The sequence below is a fragment of the Mercenaria mercenaria genome, chromosome 5 (assembly GCF_021730395.1).
Source record: "Mercenaria mercenaria strain notata chromosome 5, MADL_Memer_1, whole genome shotgun sequence".
Lineage (NCBI taxonomy): Eukaryota > Metazoa > Mollusca > Bivalvia > Venerida > Veneridae > Mercenaria > Mercenaria mercenaria.
This window is the reverse complement of record NC_069365.1, coordinates 35,351,074-35,375,705: the sequence shown is the minus strand read 5'-3', so window position 1 is coordinate 35,375,705 and position 24,632 is coordinate 35,351,074. Positions and strand designations below refer to the sequence as shown.

Genomic DNA, 24,632 nt, shown 5'->3' with positions numbered 1-24,632 from the left:
AACATGGCTCGATTGGAATTATTTCGGACAACGTATAACCGCCCGGGTGTATAAATAGTGATAAAGCACTGTTTTGCTATAAATTATTTCGATTCTAATATGTTCTTTATTGTAAAATTTATATCAAATTTGATGGAACTGTTTCTTCGCGCAGGCATGGCGCCAATAGTAGGTCTTTGTTTATACACGCCAGGGCCGAAATGGTAATACGTCTTGCGGCAGAGTTCAATTCTGGCGAAAATATTGCGAATTATTCGGCAAAGCGAATAACTAACTCAGTATGTGTGTAAATTAATCAACACATTTGTGCAATGTGACATTTCGTTTAAAACGTGTTATTAATTAAACTATTTCATGAAATTTGAAAGCGCTATTTCTTGATGCGTACATGGCGCTAAATGTCACGTTGACGTGACGTCAACATAATATCGTTGTGATGATTAAAGCATTGTTAGTCATATTAGAATCTGCGATAAACAGAAGCGCGGACCAGTAAGAGAGCATTATGGCGTCAATTATGACGTCAAATTGCCACATGACGCCCGATACATAACTCCTCGGGTATATGAAGTCCAGCATAATATTTATTAAAATATGTCAATGAGCATGTCAGAATGAAAACAATCAATGCCTTCTTGTGATTTATCATCTAATTTATCACCGTTCATCGTTTAGATGCTTCAGTATTTAACCACTCGGGCTAACGCCCTGCGCATCTGAACTCTGAACCGTAGGAAATTAGACGATAACCACTCGAAGGCCTTAATTATTTGTTAATTCTAACATGACTCGATTTTATTACCATTTAAACAAAGAAGGAAATCAAGCTATGTATATTGTGCGATAAACAACAGTTGACGCGCGGACCAGTAAGAGAGCATATGACGTCAAAATGCCACATGACGTCCGATACATTACTCCTCGGGTAAATGAAGTCCAGTTTTCCAGTATATTTATTCAAATATGTCAATGAGCAAGTCAGAATGAAAACAATGAGGCCTTTTTGTGAGTTACTGTCTAATTTACCACGGTTCATCGTTCAGATGCTTCAGTATTTCACCACTCGGGCTGACGCCCTCATGGTTCAATTCCTACACATCTGAACTCTGGACCGTGGTAAATTAGATGATAAACCACTCGAAAGCCTAGATTATTTGTTAAATAACACTTAGTATTATAACAAATATACAAAATGCAGAACGTAAAAAACTTTAATTGTCAAACTATGATTAGCATAAAATACAAAAGATAACTTTATGTTTGAATGGTTTACGTTTTACTTACATTGATATCGCTCAAAACATGTAAACCTATCCATCTAATTCAAATGATTTGATTTTAAATGGGTTTTACGGCGCACCAACATAGTACATGGCGCCAAACAGGAATTTGGTTTCACATCTCATTTACATCAAATGAAAATATGAGGTTTTGGAACCTTAACATTTCTAACTGGAATTATAGAGATACAGCAAGACATTCTTACGAACATGCAATGGAAGTCGGAATAATATTTATGCATATATGACGGAGCAGATTTTGTCTGAATTTGCATTATTTTAAGGCATGTTCAGGGCTGTTCAGACAAGTATACTGATCTATATGTAAAAATATTTTGAATGCAATATTTGTCAACCTGATTTCCTGTTTTAACGATGTACTAGATAGTACAAATGTACTATCTTAGTGTTTGTAAAAAGATGACACGTATTTTAACCATCGATATAAAGTAAGTAGTTTCAACATTTATTCAGTTTTGAAAGTTTAGCAATCAATGGTCGAAACTTACAAATAATCGCTGGTAAACTGAAAATGGGAGGCTTTAAAATAGCCTGTGAACATCAAATTAATGGAATACATGTCTAAAAATCACCAACACTGAAGTAAGGCACAAAGTCAGAAAAATAAAACATAGTCAATATAAAAATGTTAACAAATTTTGAGTATCGACTTGGTTCTTTGGTCTACTTAAAATCATATTCAGTGCTTGTAATGTAGGGATAACACATGTTTTTTTCGTATTATAACATCTGCAGAATCCAAAGGATTGGTTGGTGCCCGGACCCGGTAGGGCGAGGGAACCAACGTATCCCGAAGGATTCTGAAAATGTTATAACACGAAGTGAACATACGTTAACGCTATTCTAGCATAAAACGTGTAAAAACTATTAAATTAACATACTGTCTATCAACGGCATTGAATAATTGAAATTCGCGGGAAAGTTAATCGTTTTTTTTATGACGTTGAAATCATTTCCTTTTGAATTATCTGTTTTGAGGTCATAATACGTTTACGCTTTGCCACGGAACGCGCATTTATAAAAAGGTGTTTTAACAGCATCTCTCGGTTTACACACTTTTTCTCAGGAGAGAAACCGTGAGTCTTTTTATATATGCGCGTTCCGTGGCAAAGTGTAAAGGTATTACGGCCCCAAACGGATAATTCACAAGGAAATAACTTCAACGTCATAAAACAACGCTGACATTCCCGCGCGTTTCATGGAAATTTGATGACGTTGATGGATAATTTATTCGTTTATTTGTTTTTTTACGCGTTTTATGCAAGAATATCGTTAACGCATGCTCATTTCGTGTTATAACAACTTCAGAATCCCTTGGGAAATGTTGGTACCCTCGCCCTACCGGGTTTGGGAACCAACATATCCCTCGGGATTCTGCAGACGTTATAACACGAAAAAACATGCGTTATCCCTACACTAACTATAGGTTTTGTGTTGTTTTTTTATATATTGCATTATGTGACTCGCAATATTACCAGTGTTTTCTGTCCTTTGTATATAACACGAAAAGACATGCGTTATCCTATATACATAAAAAGATAAATTTGCAGCACAACTTACACACTTTGGTCAAACTTACACTACTTGCTACATGATATGTTGCTGAACGCATACATGGTGTAAGTTGTTGAGAAAAGTCATATCGGAATATGAATTTCCAAGACCGCGTATATTCTGTATATAACATATATAATATTATCGACTGCGATACCGCAGCCGTGTTATTCAAATCAGAATCTGCATCGGACATTTACTAAGCAGATACGGAATATAACAGATTAGCAGGAGAAAAATTAAAGGACAAGAGACAGGGACAAAAACATGGCAGAAAAGAATAATCATAAGCACAGGAAGAAAATAAATGAGCCGCACCATGAGAAAACCAAAATAGTGCGTTTGCGACCAGCATGGACCCTGACCAGCCTGTGCCTCCGCGCAGTCTGGTCAGGATCCACGTTCGCTGACAGTTTCTCTAATTGTAATAGGCTTTGAAAGCGAACAGCATGGATCCTGACCAGACTGCCCGGATGCGCAGGCTGGTCTAGATCCATGCTGGTCGCAAACGCACTATGTTGGTTTTCTCATGGTGTGGCTCGTATAAAAACAGATACAAATGTAAGTGAGATGTTAAAGCTGCATAGTACAAGTATATCAAAACACAAATTCTTGCATACCAGACTGGGATTTCTGGTGACTTCACCGGTGCTGAAAAACTCCATCTTACACCCCGGGGTGTAAGATGACTCTCGTGCTCTAAATGACATATAACGAACTACATCTTTGTAGCAGATTCGTGTAGTAGTAATTATAATGATTTCACGTAAAAGCGGATAAAAATCAAACACCTTGATAGTTCCTCTTTGTTCCTTACAGTATATTTCTCGATTCAAAAAATGTTATTTTACGAAAAAAACACTAACGTTCCACTGCAGATGATAAAACAAAACCTGAACTATTACGTTACGTTTGTCCTTGTAACGTCATGACGTACTTGCTGTTTTCGGACGTAAAGTTCCCGCGCTTTGTTAACACGCTATTGTAAGAAAAAAGTGCTGTTGGATAACATTTGTTTAAATTTATCTAACTATTATGTGTTGAATATGGCATGCAAGAAGAAAAATCAATCACTGGTGGTAAGTGCAGATGGAAATATCCGGCTCTCGGGTAACTGTTTATACGGTAACTCGGCAGAGCCTCGTTACCGCCAGAGCAGTTAACCTCAAACCGGATTTTCCCATCTGCGTCTACCACCAGTGAAAGAATCTTATATAATAATCATTCTGAATATTGTACAATCAGTAACTTAACATTCTACAAGTATAACGTCTGAAATACGAAGACAAAATTAATATATGATAAATTTGAATCGTTAAAAATATACGTTCTAAAATCACAATTATAGTTGTACACTCGTTATGAAGATTTCCCCAGTAAAAGGAACAGTTTTTTATTTAAATAGTAACTGAAATCAGCATTTCTAAAACTAAAGGTTCTAGCTCAAGATACAGCCGAACCGTTGTGATTTGAAATCAGTGTGACCGGTATGAAACAAAGACCCAATATAATATTGCAATGACGGTAATAAGAACGGGAACCCAATATTGCAATCACAGTAATAGTAACGGGAACCCAATATTGCAATTACAGTAATGGTAACGGGAATCCAATATTGCGATCACAGTAATGGTAACGGGAACCCAACATTGCAATCATGGTAAAAGTAACGGAAACGCAATATTGCAATTACAGTAATGGTAACGGGAACCCAATATTGCGATCACAGTAATGGTAACGGGAACCCAATACTGCAATAACAGTAATGGTCACGGGAACCCAACATTGCAATCATGGTAAAAGTAACGGAAACCCAATATTGCAATTACAGTAATGGTAACGGGAACCCAATATTGCGATCACAGTAATGGTCACGGGAACCCAATATCGCAATCATGGTAAAAGGAACGAAACCCAATATTGCAGTTACAGTAATGGTAACGAGAACCCAATACTGCAATCACAGTAATGGTCACGGGAACCCAACATTGCAATCATGGTAAAAGTAACGGAAACCCAATATTGCATTTACAGTAATGGTAACGGGAACCCAATATTGCGATCACAGTAATGGTAACGGGAACCCAATACTGCGATCACAGTAATAGTCACGGGAACCCAACATTGCAATCATGGTAAAAGTAACGGAAACCCAATATTGCAATTACAGTAATGGTAACGGGAACCCAATATTGCGATCACAGTAATGGTAACGGGAACCCAATATTGCAATCACAGTAATGGTCACGGGAACCCAACATTGCAATCATGGTAAAAGTAACGGGAACCCAATATTGCAATTTCAGTAATGGTAACGGGAACCCTATATTGCAACCACAGTAATAGTAACGGAACCCAATATTGCAATTACAGTAATGGTAACGGGAATCCAATATTGCAATCACAGTAATGGTAACGGGAACTCAATATTGCAATCACAGTAATGGTCACGGGAACCCAATATTGCAATCATGGTAAAAGTAACGGGAACCCAATATTGCAATTACAGTAATGGTAACGGGAACCCAATATTGCGATCACAGTAATGGTAATGGAAACACAATATTGCAATCACAGTTATGGTCACGGGAACCCAACATTGCAATCATGGTAAAAGTAACGGGAACCCAACATTGCAATCATGGTAAAAGTAACGGAAACCCAACATTGCAATCATGGTAAAAGTAACGGGAACCTAATGTTGCAGTTGCAGTAATGGTAACGGGAACCCTATATTGCAACCACAGTAATAGTAACGGAACCTAATATTGCAATTACAGTAATGGTCCCGGGAACTCTATATTGCAATCACAGTAATGGTAACGGGAACCCAATATTGCAATTGCAGTAATGGTCACAGGAACTCTATATTGCAATTACAGTAATGGCAACGGGAACCCAATGTTGCAATTACAGTAATGGTAACGGGAATCCAATATTGCAATCACAGTAATGGTAACGGGAACTCAATAGTGCAATCACAGTAATGGTCACGGGAACCTAATATTGCAATCACAGTAAAAGAAATGGGAACCTAATATTGCAATTACAGTAATGGTAACGGGAACCCTATATTGCAATCACAGTATTGGTAACGGGAACCCAATATTAATGTCTCCAATCCCTGAAAAGCAATATTCGTTATTGTATTATATGAATTTATCACTTATTCGTCAGTTTGCTTTGCAACAAAAATAATTTTACATTTTCATTTTAATAAAAATGCTAACTGCGTTTAGGGCATTTTAATACCGCAAAATATTTTTGCTAGACAAAAAATATTTACCTGGTGCCAACCTAACGTTATAATATCTATCAAGAGTGTGAATGACTTTTAAGTCTGACATATGTCTTTAATACATGATGATGTTATCAATGAAGGTATTATAATTTATACAGTTTATCCATTCTATTTATGGCATCTATGTCAAACAATACATCTTTGGTCAGCAAACGAAACAAGTATCATATCGTAACACTAAATTTTATTTTCAATCTCCTTCAACAGGATAAACTGGATGAATACCATAAATACATCAATGGAATTAGGTTATGTACCAAAAGAGTTTAAAAGTGCTAGGATAAGACCCCTGCTTAAGAAACCAGGTCTTGAACCAAACATTCTCAAAAACTACAGGCCTGTATCTAACCTCCCTTTCATTTCAAAAATCTTAGAAAAGGTAGTAGATGCGCGTCTTGAGCGGCACTTGAGTGAAAATGAGCTACATGAGGGACTGCAGTCTGCTTACAGAAAGTTTCATTCAACTGAGTCGGCTTTGATAAAGGTACAGAATGACATCCTCACATCTCTCGATCAAAATTCTGTAACAGTCCTCGTGCTACTCGATCTTTCTGCGGCTTTCGACACGATTGATCACCAAACACTGTTACACCGGCTCGAACATCATTTTGGAGTCACAGACAAAGCACTTGCATGGATGTCATCATATCTTAGCGACCGCTATCAAACTGTATGCGTTGATGGTGAGTTGTCGACGCCTACGTTGATGAAATACAGTGTGCCCCAGGGATCAGTGCTTGGTCCAAAGAACTATATCATGTACACTAAACCCGTGGGTGCCATATGCAGACGTCATGGACTTCTTCATCATTTTTACGCTGATGACTCTCAATTATACCTATCTTTTAAGCCGATAGAGGCTGTGGCCAGAAGTGAAGCTTTGCGCCGCATTGAGAGCTGTCTGACTGAAATTGTCTCGTGGATGAATTCCAACATGCTGAAGCTCAATGCTGACAAAACTGAGGTAATGCTATTGACATCAAAGCGTAACTCCAAGTACATTGATGACGTTTCTGTGAAGGTCGGTGATTCTGTGATAAAATCCACAAAATGTGTTAGGAATCTTGGAACAGTATTTGACAGCGGTATGGATATGGAACAACAAGTCAACTCGGTGTGCCGGGATGGATATGCACAACTTCGCAGAATAGGTCACATCAGACGGTATCTTACCAGTGATGCCACAAAACCCTTATAAACAGCCTGGTTACTTCACGGTTAGACTACTGTAATGCCTTGTTAAGTGGTATACCAAACAGCACACTTAACAAGTTGCAACATGTCCAGAACACTGCAGCTCGCGTAATCACTAAGACGCCCCGTCGCAATCATATAACACCGGTTCTGAAGGAGCTTCACTGGTTGCCAGTGAAATACAGGGTGCAGTACAAGGTTCTGACCCACACCTTTAAGGCGTTACACAATCAGTCCCCTGCCTATATTAGGGATATGCTAGAAGTGTATAAACCGGTCAGGACCCTAAGATCGCAAGACACGCTGTCACTGGTTATGCCAAAATCTAATACCATGATGTATGGCAATCGCAGCTTTTCGTGCACTGCTCCAAAGCTTTGGAACTCTCTTCCTGTCAAGATCAGGGAAGCTGACACGCTAGCTGCTTTCAAAAGCCTGCTCAAAACCCACTTCTTTGTACAATATTTTGTTAACTGACCGATACATTTATTTTTTTTATCTTGTTTTTTTTTTTAAATTATACTTGTTTTCATTCATGATTTTTGTTAATGTGGAATGCATTATCTTTGTATACGTATTTGTTTGTATTTTTGCAATTTATTCTGTAAAGCACTTTTGAACGTGTACAAGTGCATGAAAAGAGTGCTATATAAATGTGGTATAATAATAATAATAATAATACCTGACCAAATCAAGTACGTCTGCACTTTGAAACTGGACCAGACATAAGCCTAAACAGTTTTTATCCCCGTTGAGCAAAGTCTGAAAACATAATTATGTAAAAGAATTGCATGGTTACATAGTTCCCTAAAAAAGAGAAAATATATAAAATAGAAAAGTACATGTCTACAAATCGCTGACATTTGTTGTAAGGCTCTATGTCACAAAAATATACTTGAAACATATAATTACAAAAATATGCAAATCTGGAGAAAGAATGTGGGAATCGAACCCTTGTAGTACAGATAGTATACTTAAATGCAAGTTCCATATATGAGCCGTGCCATGGGAAAACCAACATAATGGCTTTACGACCAGCATGCGCATCCACGCAGTCTGGTCAGGATCCATGCTGTTCGCTTTCAAAGCATATTGCTATTAGAGAAACTGTTAGCGAACAGCATGGATCCTGACCAGACTGCGCGGATGCGCAGGCTGGTATGGATCCATGCTGGTCGCAAAGCCACTATGTTGGTTTTCCCATGGCACGGCTCATATTGTCTTTCAGACAGGGAACACATATACCAAACTTTCACACCTTTGTAAAACAATCAAAGCCTTCCTGTGGTTTGTCGTCTAATTTACCACGGTTCATCGTTCAGATGCTTAGATATTAAACCACTCGAGCTAACGCCCTCGTTGTTCAATTCTTGCGCACCTGAACTCTGAACCATGATAAATTAGACGACAAACAACTCGAACGCCTTGATCATTTGTTAAATAATATTTTTCATCTAATTCCATGTACTTGCTCGTACCTTAGTTACAATACAGAGTATGTAAACATAATATAAGTAGAGCAAATCTACGATAAATCATTTGCATATAGTCAAATGGTAATCACAATGCAAAAATAAAGCTTTTCCAAAAGTAATATTTTTTGTTATCTTATGGAATGTTCTAATAACAAACTACACTTCTTTTTAATCATCATTTCAGGAAATAATAATTACATTAATACAGGTGAAACGTGATTATTAGAAATCATTAAAACCAGTAACAAACAGGAGATGATTAAAAGTCAATTAAATAAATTAACAAAGGACATGAATATTTATGAAAAATAGTATCAATTAAAACACAAGGTTTATACATCGGCATCTGTACTGGTTGTGTAAGTAACGTAAACTTGGAAGACGTCATTCGTAAGTTACTATTTGCGGTCATCGTAAGTTCAGTTACAGGGTTCGTAAGCCTTTTAAAGTTAAAAGACTAGCCAACGACACTAAGAATTATTCAAAAGGACAGTAGTATTAAAAACAATAAGCTGAAAGAACTAAACCTCAATAAAACGGTTTTGTGTTGTTTCTGGTATTTTTACATGATTGAAATTAACCTGGTTTCAAAAAATGAGAAATACCAATGAAAAATGAGCCACACCATGAGAAAACCAACACAGTGCGTTTGCGACCAACATGGATCCAGACGAGCCTGCGCATCCGCGCAGTCAGGTCAGGATCCATGCTGTTCGCTTTCAAAGCCTATTGCAATTAGCATGATTAGAGAAACCGTTAGCGAACAGCATGGACCCTGACCAGACTGCGCGGATGCGCAGGCTGGTCTGGATCCATACTGGTCGCAAATGCACTATGTTGGTTTTCTCATGGCACGGCTCAAACTTACCATGACTGAGATAAGTTATTGCAAGAAATAACAAACATAATCGGGTTTTACGATTAATTAACCTAACAAACATCAACGGTAAACATATTTTTCTCCAAACTCACTTGTTGCAATAACATAAAGGTCTCATCTGTTTGTCTGAAATGCAAGGCTGCTCACCGTACCTATTAACTCTAATTATATTCCCTAAAAGCTTCATTCTTGATTCAGACTCCACCAAGTACGTGGCTTCAAAGATACCGTTACCAGGAACAGTAACTACAGAAACATCGTATCGTTTCTTTGCTTTCTCAGGTTCAAAAAACTGAAAGAAAGAAATTCCTGTATTTTCAGTATCTGAAAGTTTCAGTCCATGAGACACTTGTTGTAGATCTTGAACTTTGTGTAACGAAAGCTGAGCACATTTTGGATGTGAAGATAACATATTGTTTAAATCCTTAACAAGCTGTTTACCTAACACGTGACCTATGGCAGTGTTAGAAATATTCACCGGAGAAGATGTGTAGCACGCGCAGTAGTTCTCTGGAATCCATGCGTCTCGGCATGACCTTTCAGTCGGAAGTGGCTGAAAAAGACTGTGCCCTCTGACACGACCTTCCATGTAAGATTTTGAAGGGGTTTCAAAATTCTTCGATACCACGTCAATTATCATTTGGTGTACGTCAAAAGGCACAGAAAGCCGTTCCGTATTTAGGGCTAAGCTATCGTTCAAAGAACGGTATTTAGATTTTAGGTGTTCTGGTATATAAATCTGCATTAGCGGCATTCTGACTTCAATACGACCTACAAACGTATTTCTTATTTCGTCTATTCTAGCACCATGGTCGCTGAAGAATATCAACACGGAATTTTCCAAGTGACCTCCGTCTTTAAGCCATTTAAAAAATTCAAGAAAATCGTCATCTCCATTGGCAAGTAAATTAGGGTATTCGTGACTTAACTCGGCTAAAAAGGAAAACATGAATTTTCTTTTTCCTTTGTATGCTGCAATAAACTGCTTGAGATAGTCAATCTGGACCAAATGCTTAGCTCTATCCTTGTAGCACAAACTAGATGACTTTTGAACATTCAAATTTTTGTTTTCAAGGTACAAAAACACAGGACTCAGTTTACTTTTAACTTTCTCCAACTCATTTACTCCAAGCCAGAAAGGCCTAAAATAGTGGTCAGTAGGCTGTTTATTAAATCCACCTGCAAAATAGGTGAACGTGCCGAAATTCGGCATATCCTCGGCAAATAAAGTTGCATAGCCTCTGTCTGAAAAATTCCTCCAGAGAAATGGAAGCTGATCGAACGTATCTGTGAGATAATTCTTTATCGGAACTTCATTTGTCCATACACGAAGACCAGTTAGCAGTGGAACCAGATTTGGTAGAGTGTTTTCTCCGACCTTAAACAGTGAAAAAAGTAAATGATGATAGGTTAACAAATTCATAGGAATACAAAAATCTTTCGAAGGTTTGAGTCTTGTTGCTAGTAAGAAACCTGTGTAAAGCCATTCGACAGTCCAACTGACTTTCTATCTAGCATGTTATCGACCCGAATTTGACAGAAACCAACAATATGGGAAAATTTGATCCATCCAACTTTTGCAAGACTGAAAATATTTTGTGCAGCAAAAAGAAGGAGCATTTTATTTTATTCATATTTCTGATAAAAGTATTTTGCCAACGGTATGATATTCAATATATTGTCTTTCTTGTGATTATTGTATTTTTAAAATGAACTGGAAAGAAAATGGTCCGTTTGTATATACTTTATGTCTGTCTATCGGCAACTTGTAGAATTTACTTCCATTTGAGAAGGAATGAATAGTTTTAGACAACTGAAAACGACTCAATAATCTATATTTATTTGGCTATTGTTTCATATTATTTACAGTTTTCTAGACAAAGAAGAAACTATTTTAGCCGTTTTAGGTGAGTAAAGATATTTTTCTTTATCGGCAATGCTCGCACATCGAAATGTTTTTTTCATGTTTGTATTTCCAGCTAGCATGAAATTCGATCTTACAAGTCAACTGTCCCTTACATCAAAATACCTATCCCTTACATCGTCAATTGTCCCTTATATCAAGTCAACGGTCTCTAACATCAAATCAAGTGTCCCTTACATCAAACCAGCTGTATCATATACCAAGTCAGTTGTACCTTATATCAAATTAACTGTACCTTACATCAAGACCGCCCCTTACATCAAGTCAACTGTTCCTAACATTAAGCCAAATGTCCCTTACATCAAAATAACTGTCCCTTACATCAAGACTCCCCCTTACATCAAGTCAGCTGTCCCTTATATTAAGGCAAATGTCCCTTACATCAAAGTAACTGTCCCTTACATCAAGAAAACTTTCCCTTACATCAAGTCAACTGTCCCTTAAATCAAGTCTAGTGTCCCTAACATTAAGTCAAATGCCCCTAACATCAAGCCAACTGTCCCTTACATCAAATATACTGTCCTTACATCAAGTCAACTGTCCCTTACATAAAATATACTGTCCCTTACATCAACTCAACTGTCCCTAACATCAAATATACTGTCCCTTACATCAACTCAACTGTCCCTAACATTAAGTGAAATGTCCCTTACAACATATTAACTGTCCCCGATATAAAGTCAATTGTCTATCACATCACAGCAACTGCACACCTTACAACATATCATGAAGTTAAGTAAATGCTATAAGTAGACCCGATTACCTGGCCCAGAAGATAAGTTTAGGGTACATACCTTCATGTAACCTTTGAAATCGTAGGTACTGAGATCTTGTGTTAAATACTGCAATGTCTTCGGCATCTTTCTTATTGCTGCGGACCTTGATACCGAGTCCAACCCGAACATAAGAACACTTAACTGGTCTGGAGACTCGTCTTTAACATCCAGTGTCCTTTTGACTGATGCTGCGTTCACACCGCTCATTAATCTATCAAATATCATACCTTTTTCAATTTCACGACATGTTATGTGAAAAAAATCAGTCTCCATTTGTAAAGGCGGTGTAAAGTCAACGTATTCTGTAAACGTTATGCTTACATCGTCGCTAGAACGTATTAGTTGCCTGTATTGGCAAAGAACACGTGACTCTGACACGTGCAAAAGTTTAAGAGCACTTTGGTTAAATTGCACGGTTCTCGTGTTATCTGTGTATAATATGGACGGAGTAGAATCACAGACTAATGGTTTAGGATCCCAGACAAACTTCAGAATAGAAGGATCGAATGGATCCGGCCGCGGAATAATACATGCACCATTTATGTTAGAATGTTTAAATATGTATCGCACCGGAAATGTGAGCTGTATGTACAAGTAAGGCACGAGAAATATAAACATTATCCATATCAAAAACCTACATTTCCGGCGGAATCTATTTACACCCATTTTAAGAAAGGTCATTGGACCACTCTGCCACTTAACCATGTCCGATCCTTAAATACTGAATGCTACCAGCATCATTGTTATATCTTATCACCTGTTTTCTTTCTCCTTTTTTGCGACTAGTATATCATCATAACTTGGCTCTTCTGTCCAATTGTTAATCATTTGGCAACAAAAGTATTCCTTTTCTCTATTTAGGCATTCATATTATTCCACCGTTACACTGGAAATTAAGTTATCAAATTCCTTTCTTCATAGCGTGGGTGTCCCGTGTTTCGTCCACCATGAAGCTCTGGAAATATAAAACCAAAAATCTCTAGATTAACTCAGGTAATAATGACACTGTTTGGTTCAAGTGGTATTTCTTTCATGTTCGTGTAAGCTCATTCCATAAAATCAATTTATCATACAATTATTCATTGATTTATCATACAATTATTAGGAAGATTAATGGCATCATTAAAAATCTAAATGTCTGGCGTAGCCTGACATTTCTGTAAAATGGCATTCTTTGTCGCTATGTACTCGCGGTCTGTAATAAACAAGTCAACAGTCTGAGCATTAGCTTCGATATCCGTTTTTACTTTACCCGCATTTGCAGTTTTAGACATTCACGCCAGTAAAAAGCCGATACCATGAATGGAGCTTCATTATTTAAATACAGCCGCAGATTTAATAATTGTTCGCTGGTATTATATCACTATTTGTACAGAATGAATTGCGGACACAAGAGAGGTTTATTTCTGCAGAACCTTGAAATACTCTAGCAAATGTATCCAGTCTCATCTTAAGATATTAGGAAATGCTACGTTTAATACTGATGGAAAATTAATGCGTCATAACATTTACCGAATCCCTGGGGATAGATTGGTGCTGACGCCCATCATGGCGAGGGCTACAATCTATACACAACATGCCATAAAAGGTGTAAACATTACGTCGATCAGCTTCATAAAATATGCATTTCTTTGAGATCGTCAAATTGTTTGATTACGTTGAGGTAATTTCTTTCCAAATATGACGAATCATGAGTTCTAGGGCCGTAGATAATAAGACTTTCTGTGTTGGTCATATTCTATATTCATGCATTTGTTCCTGTAAGAAGATACTTGTCATCATTTATACTGCATATCTATTGATTTGGACAAAGTACGATTTGCTTTGGGACGCGTGATCGTCACAATCGTGTGCGCGAGAATCTCTTGATACATACTAATGCTGAAATATCGACGAAACCTTTTATTGTTTATAACTTAAGTCCAACTGATTCATGGAGTTACGGATGTGTACGACAATCTATTTGCTAATTATAAATTTAACAATAAAGTCAACGCTAAAACAGACCTGCATCAAAATTTCATCATGCCCGAGTGCTCTAATGCACACGGGGGAGGAAGTGTTACACGAATGACGGAGTTCTTCTGATAACCTGTCATGTTTTCTTCTTATAACTGTTACGGAGTTCCTGGAAAACGTTACAGAGTTCTAATATCTGTACAACAAAACAGGAATCGGTCGACGAAATAGTAATTATCAATCTTTAAAAAGAGAGAATGGGGTGTAAAACTAAAGTCTGATGATCAAGGTTGCCTGATGTTTTGTGCTACATGCGTCAGAACAAAAAACGTTTAGTTTAATAATCAGCGCCACTTCTTTGAAATCAAGATATTTTGAGTAAAATATCGAAATAGTTTGCTGAGATACGAGCGGCGCGACCTCATTCCCAATGATTTATTTTTGTCAATTAGATCTATGTCCCATATGCAGGATTTGAAGTAGATTTTTCTACATAAATGTGATATTCTCGACTGTTTTACAGCTGGTTTATCATTAGAAGCGTCAGATGTCGTCAAATTAGGCATTGGATTGCGCGTTTACCACTCTCTCGAAAAAATCTTACCTTTTACATTGATGTAGTGCATATACAGTACTGTCCGGAGTAAACAATACGAATTACATGACGTCACGCTCAAAATAGGTCTTTTACAATGACGTCATCTCTTCTACCAAAAGATTAATGGTTTATTAACATAATTAAAGTAGTTCTGCACGTTCGGATCAAAAAGTTGTCTACAATGTAAAATTTGATATGACTATGAGTTTTCAAAACTTTAGAATATCTGTATTTCGGCAAATAAAATATATATGACCACACGCAACATGGGCGGCTCCAGCGGGGCGTCAGGACCCCCCCCCCCCCCCCCCCCCTCCTCCCCACTAGAATTATCAAAATTAATGGTGGAAACTTTTAAAGCTGCACTCTCACTGTTGAACAAACAGTAGATCTACAAAAATCATATTATAACGTACTGCTGCTGCGGGCACTGAGAATCCAAACAATACTTGCTGTGTATATACTGTTGTAAAATCAATTCAACAATATTATAAAATGAAGTCTCTAGATTCTACACTCTCACAAATGAACAAACAATATAAAACTCATATTATAACGTGCTGCGGCACCGGGAATCCAAAAATAACTTGCATCATAAATTCAATTCAAGGATAAATGAACTTGTCTAGAACGGTACACCCCTATATATAACGGTTATCCGTACCTCCACTACGCCCGTTTTCATATCATGGGAATTTGTAAAATAATAATGGATTTCTAATTTTCAAAGTGATGATTACATTTTTAATGGGATTCAGATTCTTATTTTTTTTTTACTCTAAAACGCTAAAATTTGCTCTCCGTAGACCCCGAGAAACAAAAACCAGCAAGAGGGGGACACCCGTACCTTCCCCCATCTAGACCCCCCCCCCCCCCCCCCGGAGCTGCCCCTGCGCAAGCTTTCATTTTGAGTAGATCTAAACTGGTGGGAAAATCACAATTTTGATAACATTTTCGCGAACAGATTTTCGTTTTTCACATTGTAAATTTTAATGAAACTTCTCACAGTTAAACATAAACATGGCCTACAATATAGTGAAATAAAATGTAAAGGTCCATGTTCTTGCTTTCGAGATATCTGCCCATGGTTAAAAAGATCTGCACATTTCAAGCTGATTTTAAGACATTATTTGGAATTATTTAACATTTCATAAGGAATATTACACACATTTTTAACGTTGCCGTTGTAATAAATTTACTGGTTAAATGATTTACACCTAAATATGATTCCCCATACATTCTGTAAAATCATGGACAATTTTCAAAGAGCTGCCACAATCCTACTCTATATCAGAGTACAAATCCTTGCCACATTTTTTAGAATTATCCTAAAACTGACATAAAATGAAGAGAAAAGTCGCGGTCATATATCTTCTGTCACATTGGAGCCGCGCCATGAGAAAACCAACATAGTGGGTTTGCGACCAGCATGGATCCAGACCAGCCTGCGCATCCGCGCAGTCTGGTCAGGATCCATGCTGTTAGCTTTTAAAGCCTTTTGTAACTGGAGAAACTGTTAGCGAACAGCATGGATCCTGACCAGACTGCGCGGATGCGCAGGCTGGTCTGGATCCATGCTGTTTACAAACCCACTATGTTGGTTTTCTCATGGCACGGCTCATTTACTTTCTGAAATATCACACCAAGCTCCTATTGCTGTTAACTGTTAAAACTTAATCGACCATTAGCTCAATCGCTTGTTAAAGTTTCAAACAACTGGGTCTAGGCTAGTCTGGCTACCGACTAGATAATCTTTTTTTTTTTAGAAAAAAAATCTGTAAATAATTCTGACTTCATCAGTATCTATAATGTTTTGAGAAGAAAAGGGACATAATTATACAAAATTTGAATAGTCTCAAGAGTTCTCTCCTATGAACAAAACATAAGGTCTGAACACAGACTAGGTCTAGGCTATCTCATGTGGTAATGAATAACACATCAAAACCATAGTTCTGAACCCCGGATGAGGAACACGTTTGACTGACTGAAGCAATTTTCCCTCAACCTGTAATTCGTACGTGAAAGTTGGACAACATGTCAGTACTGACAAAACTCTAGAACAAACAATTTTGTAGATATTCTTTTTCAACAGTTGTTTGAAATAAATTCACGGTAACTAATCGCATGAGCTCTAAAACTGAGATTGCATCCCCAGTGAAAATAGCAAAGGAGTGTCTATATGCTTTGACAAAGATATATTTCATGAGTATTCTAAGGAATTATGTACTTCAAAAGCAACAGTTGTTGTGATTTGCCTCAAAGTGAGTTGGACAGTGGGTAAAGCATCGCCAGAGCTAAAATTAGCTAAAACAGCACATCAGAATGAAATAAGTAGGCTACATACAAATTTATATAGACTGGCATCAGTCGTTAGAGTCCTTTAAAACAAATATCTCTACTATAAAATCCTCTTTAATAGCACTTTCTTGAAGAAAAAAAAACAATATCTCTTATCTCCGACGAGATGAGTCTAGCGAGAAAATGGTTTTCTGAGAAAATAATCAGTGCCAGTATGAAGAAAGAAAAACTCAAATTAACATTATTACAGATTATTTGATCTCAACAGACTTTGTAAGTCTAAAATTTAGATGCTGCTTGTATAAAATTTGATGCATTCTCAAAGTTTTGCACTCATATAACATATGTGTCAGTGACATTGGGCTTGTGTAACTAAAAAGCTAAAATGTCCTAATCAAATGAACATTCGGCCTAACTTTCATAAATATCCTTCAATGGGTTTAGAAGATATTGACCGGACATGAAATCTGTGACATAAACGCTTTTTGAAAATAGGAAATAGTTTATCTTACACGTGGACTTGTTGAAACAAACATGTCCTGTTAGTTTCATAAATATCCTTGATACGGACCGGGCAGAAACTCGAGGCTAAAACGTCTGACTTTAATTTGTGACCTTGACTTTGGGTCGGTGCAACAGGAACATGAATAAAGACTGGATAATGAACGATGGACACTCAAATCATCTTTCATTGGCTGAAATACGCGAAAGATGGTCTCAAATTCCAAACTGCAGGGCAACTATCTGTCAAAGCTACGTGACAATATATATGGAAACCTCAACAAGATTTTAATGATTATTCAGAATTTGCCAATTTTTATTTTTTTATTTTCTGATATAATTGTAATTATGGCACTGTCCTTTATGACATGATAGAGGAACATATTTCCTGCGTGACAACAATTAAAATGCATGTTTACATTTGGTTGTATAATATCCATTCACATACATTTAGTTTATACATGAAAGTTTTACTGTAATAGATGTTTAAACCACATTTTTGTTTGGATAATGCTGTAAGAACCTTCCGACATTTTCATATGATATGATGTCTGTGTTTCACTTTTAGTAGTTGTCTTAAAAAAAAGTGATAAAAAAGGTCAATCTAGATATTGGTATGGTTTCGACACAAACGATTATATATTAATACGCTCTGGTTCACTTCTGTTTACATTAAGTAGGGGCTGCAGAGGTGTCATTGCATAACCTATCATTTTACATGTGCGTGTCCTGCATAGAATAATAACTCTACTATTTCGTAACGCATTATGAACGCAATTTATTATATTTCAGTGTGGTCTAGTCTAGAAGTCATTTTCAATAATAGAAATATTTTTTACACAAATGTGAGGCATACGATCATATTATACAGAACTGTGAAAAATAGGATCTAACTTTTCACACAGACTGAACATACTCTTCACACATTTCTTTCCACTTGTGACCAATCTTACGTTTTGCAATATATACGGCTGTTGTTTTTGTGTGTGTGTGTTTGTCTAAAGCACGAGTTTCCCTACGCTAGAGTTTCCCATACTGCAGTCGCCAGCTTTTATGAGGGATTGAGAGAAAAATGAATGTGAGAATTTTAATTTTGAATACCATTTTCTTACAAATATTTATCTTAAGGCCATGGTTATGTGACAACAATAAGGAGAAATTAACAAATGCAACTACAGCCGATTTAACATCCAAACATCTGAAATTTACAATGATTATTGTCATAATTTTTGACAGATTATACTGTAAAGTTACATTTGAAAAAATGGCGGTCACGTCAAAAACATAATTTACATCACAAATGAAGTACTAATAGTATGAAAAAATATATACGACGTTGTCTCGGTGGTAGTTGTGTAGACACGACTATGTTTTAAAAGATTTAATATGTTTAACTTTTAGCCTGCTGGCGGCAAGTGATTCTGCCTTTGCGACCAGTGCAGACCAAGATCAGCCTGCACTGATCATGGTCTGCACTGTCAGTAAATTTTCAAGTGAACACCTCTCAAAGATATTTGTGGTGAACTCGACATACAGCTACGGCCGTGTATAACAATGCACCACTTGATCAATATAATCTAAACATCCTGCTTGATATAATGATTGTATTTCCTCTTTGTCAAAATGAACGCTGTTAATCATGAAATATTCATAGTGTCATTTAACAGCAGACGATCTGTAAAGACAGCATATAAATTTAGAGAGTTACGCATTATATACATATATATATATATAAAGGGAAATACTGTATAACAAATATTTCAGTGGACTTGTTTATCTGATAACAGAAATAGTTACGTATTTCACCTGTTTTCCATCACATCAAAACACGGTCAGGACATGTTCAATCTGATTAATTACGATAAACGTTTTTTTATTTTTTTGCTTTCTGTGATAGTACTGACGTAGGACATTAATGAAAAATTATGTTTTCCCTGCAGAGAAAGATAGAGATATTCATATGCTATGATTATGATTAGCCATGGCCAGTACAGTCAGTTGAAATGTGCATGTGCATAGCTTTATAAGCACAGCTCGTAATGCTATACATGTATGATGGACCTTTATCGCAACGTTTATACAATTCTGAACGTGTTTGCTTGCATGCCAGTGTCAACTGCTACAGCTGAACGATCATTTAGCACCATGCGTCGGGTGAAGACTTACCTCAGGAGCACTATGACAACTAACAGGCTTTCAGGTTTAGGGCTCCTGAACATTTACAGAGAAAATCAACAACTATGTTCAAAGAAAGTACTTGACATATTTTCCCAGAAAAAAGATAGGAAATGGGATTTCATATTCAATGAAAATGAGTAGAGTATGCATCTTGAATGGGGTTTAACGCTTTCCTCAAAACTATACGTTAACATTGAGTACATGATAGTACTGTACACTATAAATCAATAAAATTGCAAATTGATTTTGACTAAACTTGAAATTTAATGAAGATGTATGAGTCAATATTACATAAATCTGACTCATAATAATCGGTTTAAAATCACTTCAAAATGCACCATTGGCCAGCCTCATTTTAAAAAATTTTCGGGAGGGGGGGGGCATGCCCCCGGACCCCCCCCCCCCCCCACCCCCACAGAACGTTCGCACCTTCGGTGCTCAAACCGTTTTGCGTACACATTATTTTGCCCTAGCTACGCCACTGATGTATGTACATTTTATAATATTTGTGTTTTCCGCCTAAGCTTATGTTTTTCACAAAGCAAAAACGGATTGAATATAAACTTAAAATTTTCAAATCACTGTTTACACTCACCTACGTTTTTAGACTGATTCCATTCCACACAAAGTATTCTGGAGCAAGTCTACATGTTTAACCTTTAAAACATTAACCGAGTTTTCCAACTTCCATCCGATGGATACACAGGCCGGTTTTAAACTAAATAACACGCAGGTACGGTGTCCAGTACATCCTTATACAAAGTCACAATAAAAATCCAGAATAAAATTAATGGTGAACCAATACTTTATATCATAACGGCGGTTTAACTTCCTCCTCCCACCAAGGCAGAATAGTAATTACACGCGCACTTTATAATTTGTACACACTCTCGTAAACTCTGCTCGCGTAGTTACTTTATCGTTAAAATATTATATTATATCGCGTACAGGCCTGACAATCAAAAATGAAACAGACGAGTTTAGCTTGTCAAAACGATTAGGCTGAAATGTAACAATTTTTTTTTCTCAGACCGTATTTATTCTGAAAAACTGATAAACGAAATAAGTTACAATTTCCATGAAAATTGTCCCTATGTCTAAAGAGAAAATTTTTTCCCGCTTCATACGGAGAACTTAGATCAAATGTCAAGTACTTTCATTATGCTAGACGTATTGACTATCAGGATTTACAATACAAGAAAAGTGACCAATAAAAGTAAGGATATGCGAATAAAAAATATATGAACTAAAAACATGAACACTATCACAATATTAACAATAATTTACAGTTTATTATTTTCAAAACAAATATTTGACGGACGTTCCGTAACAGCAAAAAGACCTAGAAGTTAAATAGCGAATTAAACAAAATATCAGAACAGACATAAACAGAACCGTAATATCGGCTTTAAGTTAAAAGTAATTCCCACAGAAAATACATTTTTATATATTATATAACATTATGAAGACGTATTTGTTTCCTTTCATAAAATTATAATCTACACATACGTGAAAAAATGGCTTACCGAATGAGTTTGAATGGAGGATTCAATATTATGTGTCATCATGATAAAATCTTTAATTAGATCATCAAACCGATACGTAGGTCAGTCGTGCAAGAAAGGTATGTCCATGTAGTATCAGGTGCTTTGTCAACCTACCCTAGGGCTTAAGACCACACAATGGCCAAAATACCAAGCGAAAGGATGATGGGAAGATGTGTAATAACAGGGTTCATTAATTTTTGGTCAATTAAAACGATAGTATAGACGTGCAGTTGCTTGCTTCGTCAATAAAATTTACTCTCTTTTTTTCACTGTATGGTAAAACGGGGTAACAGGGTTACTTAAAATTAATAAAACATTTGTGTATCTATCTATAGATCGCTCTGTGGGCTAATCCATCATCCATCTGGTACTGTCACATTTGTGGACAGGTGTGCCATGGTATTGAAGGAAAGGACACAATCTGTCTTTAAGAAAATAAAGCTCATAACCTGAGTGTGACTAATTACTAGACTACATGCGTTTACTTTTATACAACCTGTACGCATGTAATCTAGTCACACTCTGCTTCTAGAGATAACACACACTGTTCATGTAATTTGATATATCGCAAGAGGTCAAACTGTGAGCATGTAAATTTGTGTTCTGAGATTTTTTCTTTATAATTACCTGGGGCCCACGGGTATTTTGGGAATGAAAACAATTTAGTTTTAGCACAGGGGGAATTTGGGTTGTTTTTTCAACGGATTTTTTAAAACCCGATATGCGTTTTTGGTTTAAATCGAAATTTATGGAACGGGGGGTTTTTCCTGCAATATACCCGGGGCCTCTAATGATATATAGACCCAATGTTTTTGTGCCCAAAATTCCTCATTCATTATCTCATAATAATTTTTTTTCAAATTTCAGCAATAAACAGTATTGATACCTATTTTGTGCAAAAAGGGTTTTTAAAATTTTTTCCTGGATTATGGTCCTGTGTTGTTTTGCTCTATACTTAGTATTCAACAAAGGGTCCTTTGTGGGGGCCCTGAATCAAAATTTGAAATTCGCTCTGTGAAGTAGTAAATTAGTCGGGGGAAATGTGCCCTTTTTGGGCCCAAAAAATTTTATTTTTGCTAAAACAAAAAAATTTTTCAGAATTAAGAAAAATATATTCATAGATCTACTTGAAAATCTTTTTAAAAAGGGAGTAATTTTTTCTACATTTAAGCGTTATTTTTAAATTAAAAAAAAAAGAAACCCACGTTTTTCCCCCCATTAAGTTATTTTTTTTTGGGCCCGGGTGGTCCCACAAACATCCATAATTTTTTCCCGGGGTCTGTATAACTTCTGGCCGCGGGAAAAATCTTTGACTTGTTTCATTTTTGCGCGAAAAACCAAGTTATAGGGCCCCTTGACTAATAAAAAAAAGTCCAAATATCTCAAATGTACTTAAACCTGAGTCAAAAAAACTTTAAAGGGATTGTTTTAAAAGCATAAGAAGTTGTGTGCCTGGTTTTTCTATTTGGGATTTCATCCAGTAGGCCGGGGTTAGATCCTAATTTTAGCGGAAAATGCATATAAAGGTTTAAAAGTTTCTGCGCATATATCTGAAAAATTTTTACCTACGGGCCTTTCTAATCTAAAATCTAAAATTGAAAGGGGGGGGGGGGCCGGGGGGAAAGGGGGGGGGACCCCCACATATCAAAGTTTTTTCCAAAATTTTCTACTTTACCTTTAAAACGATTTATTAACAAAATTACGCATTAAGTTTTTCTCCCTTGTAAAATTTTTCACTTTTGCAAGAGAACTGATTTGAGAGTCGGATTTTTCCCGCTTTTTCCCCACCGATTTTTGGAATAACCGTTACTTTTTTGTTGCCGCAAAACATTCATCTTTAAAGGGCCGATAATCCAAATCTGCACCTAAAAAGGTTGTGAAAGATTCTGTACTTTGATATTTTTTTTTAAACAATTTTTTTAATGGCCAAGTTCTAGAAAGTTTACCAAAAGGAAATGGGATTTGGGGAAAGAAAAAAAACCAACCTCCCTTTTATTTTTCTTCTTATAAATAGAGTGGCTTTTAATTTTGTATGACTTTCACTACTGTTTAGGCGGTAGGAAAATTTTACGCAAAAATGTTTTAGTTCTTAATTTAGTTTAATAAAAAAATTGGGCCAAAAAAATCAATCCGGCCTACGCGTTTCTGCAGCATAGACCCCAAGGGGTGATGTGAAAATTAGTTTTTTGTCAGTTCCTTTTTGTCGTTCTTCCGGGAAAACTAATCCCCGTGGGCTTTAAAATAAATTTTAAATACATAAAAAATGCTGAAATAAAATCTATTGGTGAATTATAAGGGTGACTTAAAGGGTTTTTGACCAGATTTGGTACTTTTTTATAAATTTTTTCGGAGCATTGTGAGCATGCAGCCTTGGTACCTCCTTTTTAGGCCTACGTACAGGTTTTTCCCCGGAGAAAAATTTGAGATAAAAAAATGCTTTGTTTTAAACAGAAACCCAATGGCAATTAACGAGTTTTCCGAATTGATGTGAGCACTTTTGGGGCGCTAAAAGTCTTTTTTTGGCAATTTTTTAAGTACCAAAAAAAAGAATTTTTCGTACAGAAAATTTTTAAAAAGGGTCTTTTTTTTACTTTTAGACCCTTTACTTTTTTTCCCATTTCTTACTCGATTCGAGGGTAAAAATTGGGTTTTCCTTTTTCATTAAAACAGGTACCCCGGATACCACAATATAAACATCTGCATACACTATAAATAAGTAACCCGAAATTTGTGTTACAACGTCGAAATTTCCAGGCAATATCCTCGAAACTTAGCAAAAATATTTTCAAAATTCTTTTCTACAGAAAATTTGAGAGTTCAAGTTAGTATCACGAAATTTTTGGTGAAAAAGGGACAAACAACGGGCCTTTTATAAATGCTCTGTTTGTAAAAACCCCTCGGGGGGCCCAATCCAAATTATGAAAAAGATATTTTTTCGTTTGCAAAGCTTTCCCTTAACGAGCATTTTTAAATCTAATGGGATTTATAACGAAAACCGTCGGTATTGACGAAAACAATTAAAATGCAATACACTGCAGTCGTCCAAGAAATTATGAAATTGTCTTTAAATAAATCTTTCCCACTCCTTCGAAAAACCCCCGATTCTTTCCCTTGCATGCAATTTTGATTTTTCTTTTTTTCCCCGG

At 36.5% G+C, this 24,632-nt stretch overlaps 1 protein-coding gene across 3 annotated transcripts; it reads right to left on the bottom strand.

Annotated features, from left to right (window-relative positions):
- Positions 1 to 1,197: 1,197 nt before the first annotated feature.
- LOC123556784 (uncharacterized) lies at positions 1,198 to 20,849 on the bottom strand. Of its 3 annotated transcripts, none has more exons than XM_045347759.2 (4): positions 20,535 to 20,849; positions 13,163 to 13,360; positions 12,424 to 12,616; positions 1,198 to 11,083 (listed from the first exon to the last, which is right to left on the bottom strand). In XM_045347759.2, exons 2-4 carry the CDS (start codon positions 13,231 to 13,233, stop codon positions 9,794 to 9,796), a joined length of 1,554 nt encoding a protein of 517 aa, XP_045203694.2. In that variant the 5' UTR covers positions 13,234 to 13,360; positions 20,535 to 20,849; the 3' UTR covers positions 1,198 to 9,793. The 3 variants fall into 3 exon arrangements, with proteins under 3 accessions (XP_045203694.2, XP_053399146.1, XP_045203693.2); XM_053543171.1 differs by adding an exon at positions 14,413 to 14,533 and having other exon boundaries at positions 12,424 to 13,360; positions 20,535 to 20,848; XM_045347758.2 differs by having other exon boundaries at positions 12,424 to 13,360; positions 20,535 to 20,848.
- Positions 20,850 to 24,632: the final 3,783 nt, after the last annotated feature.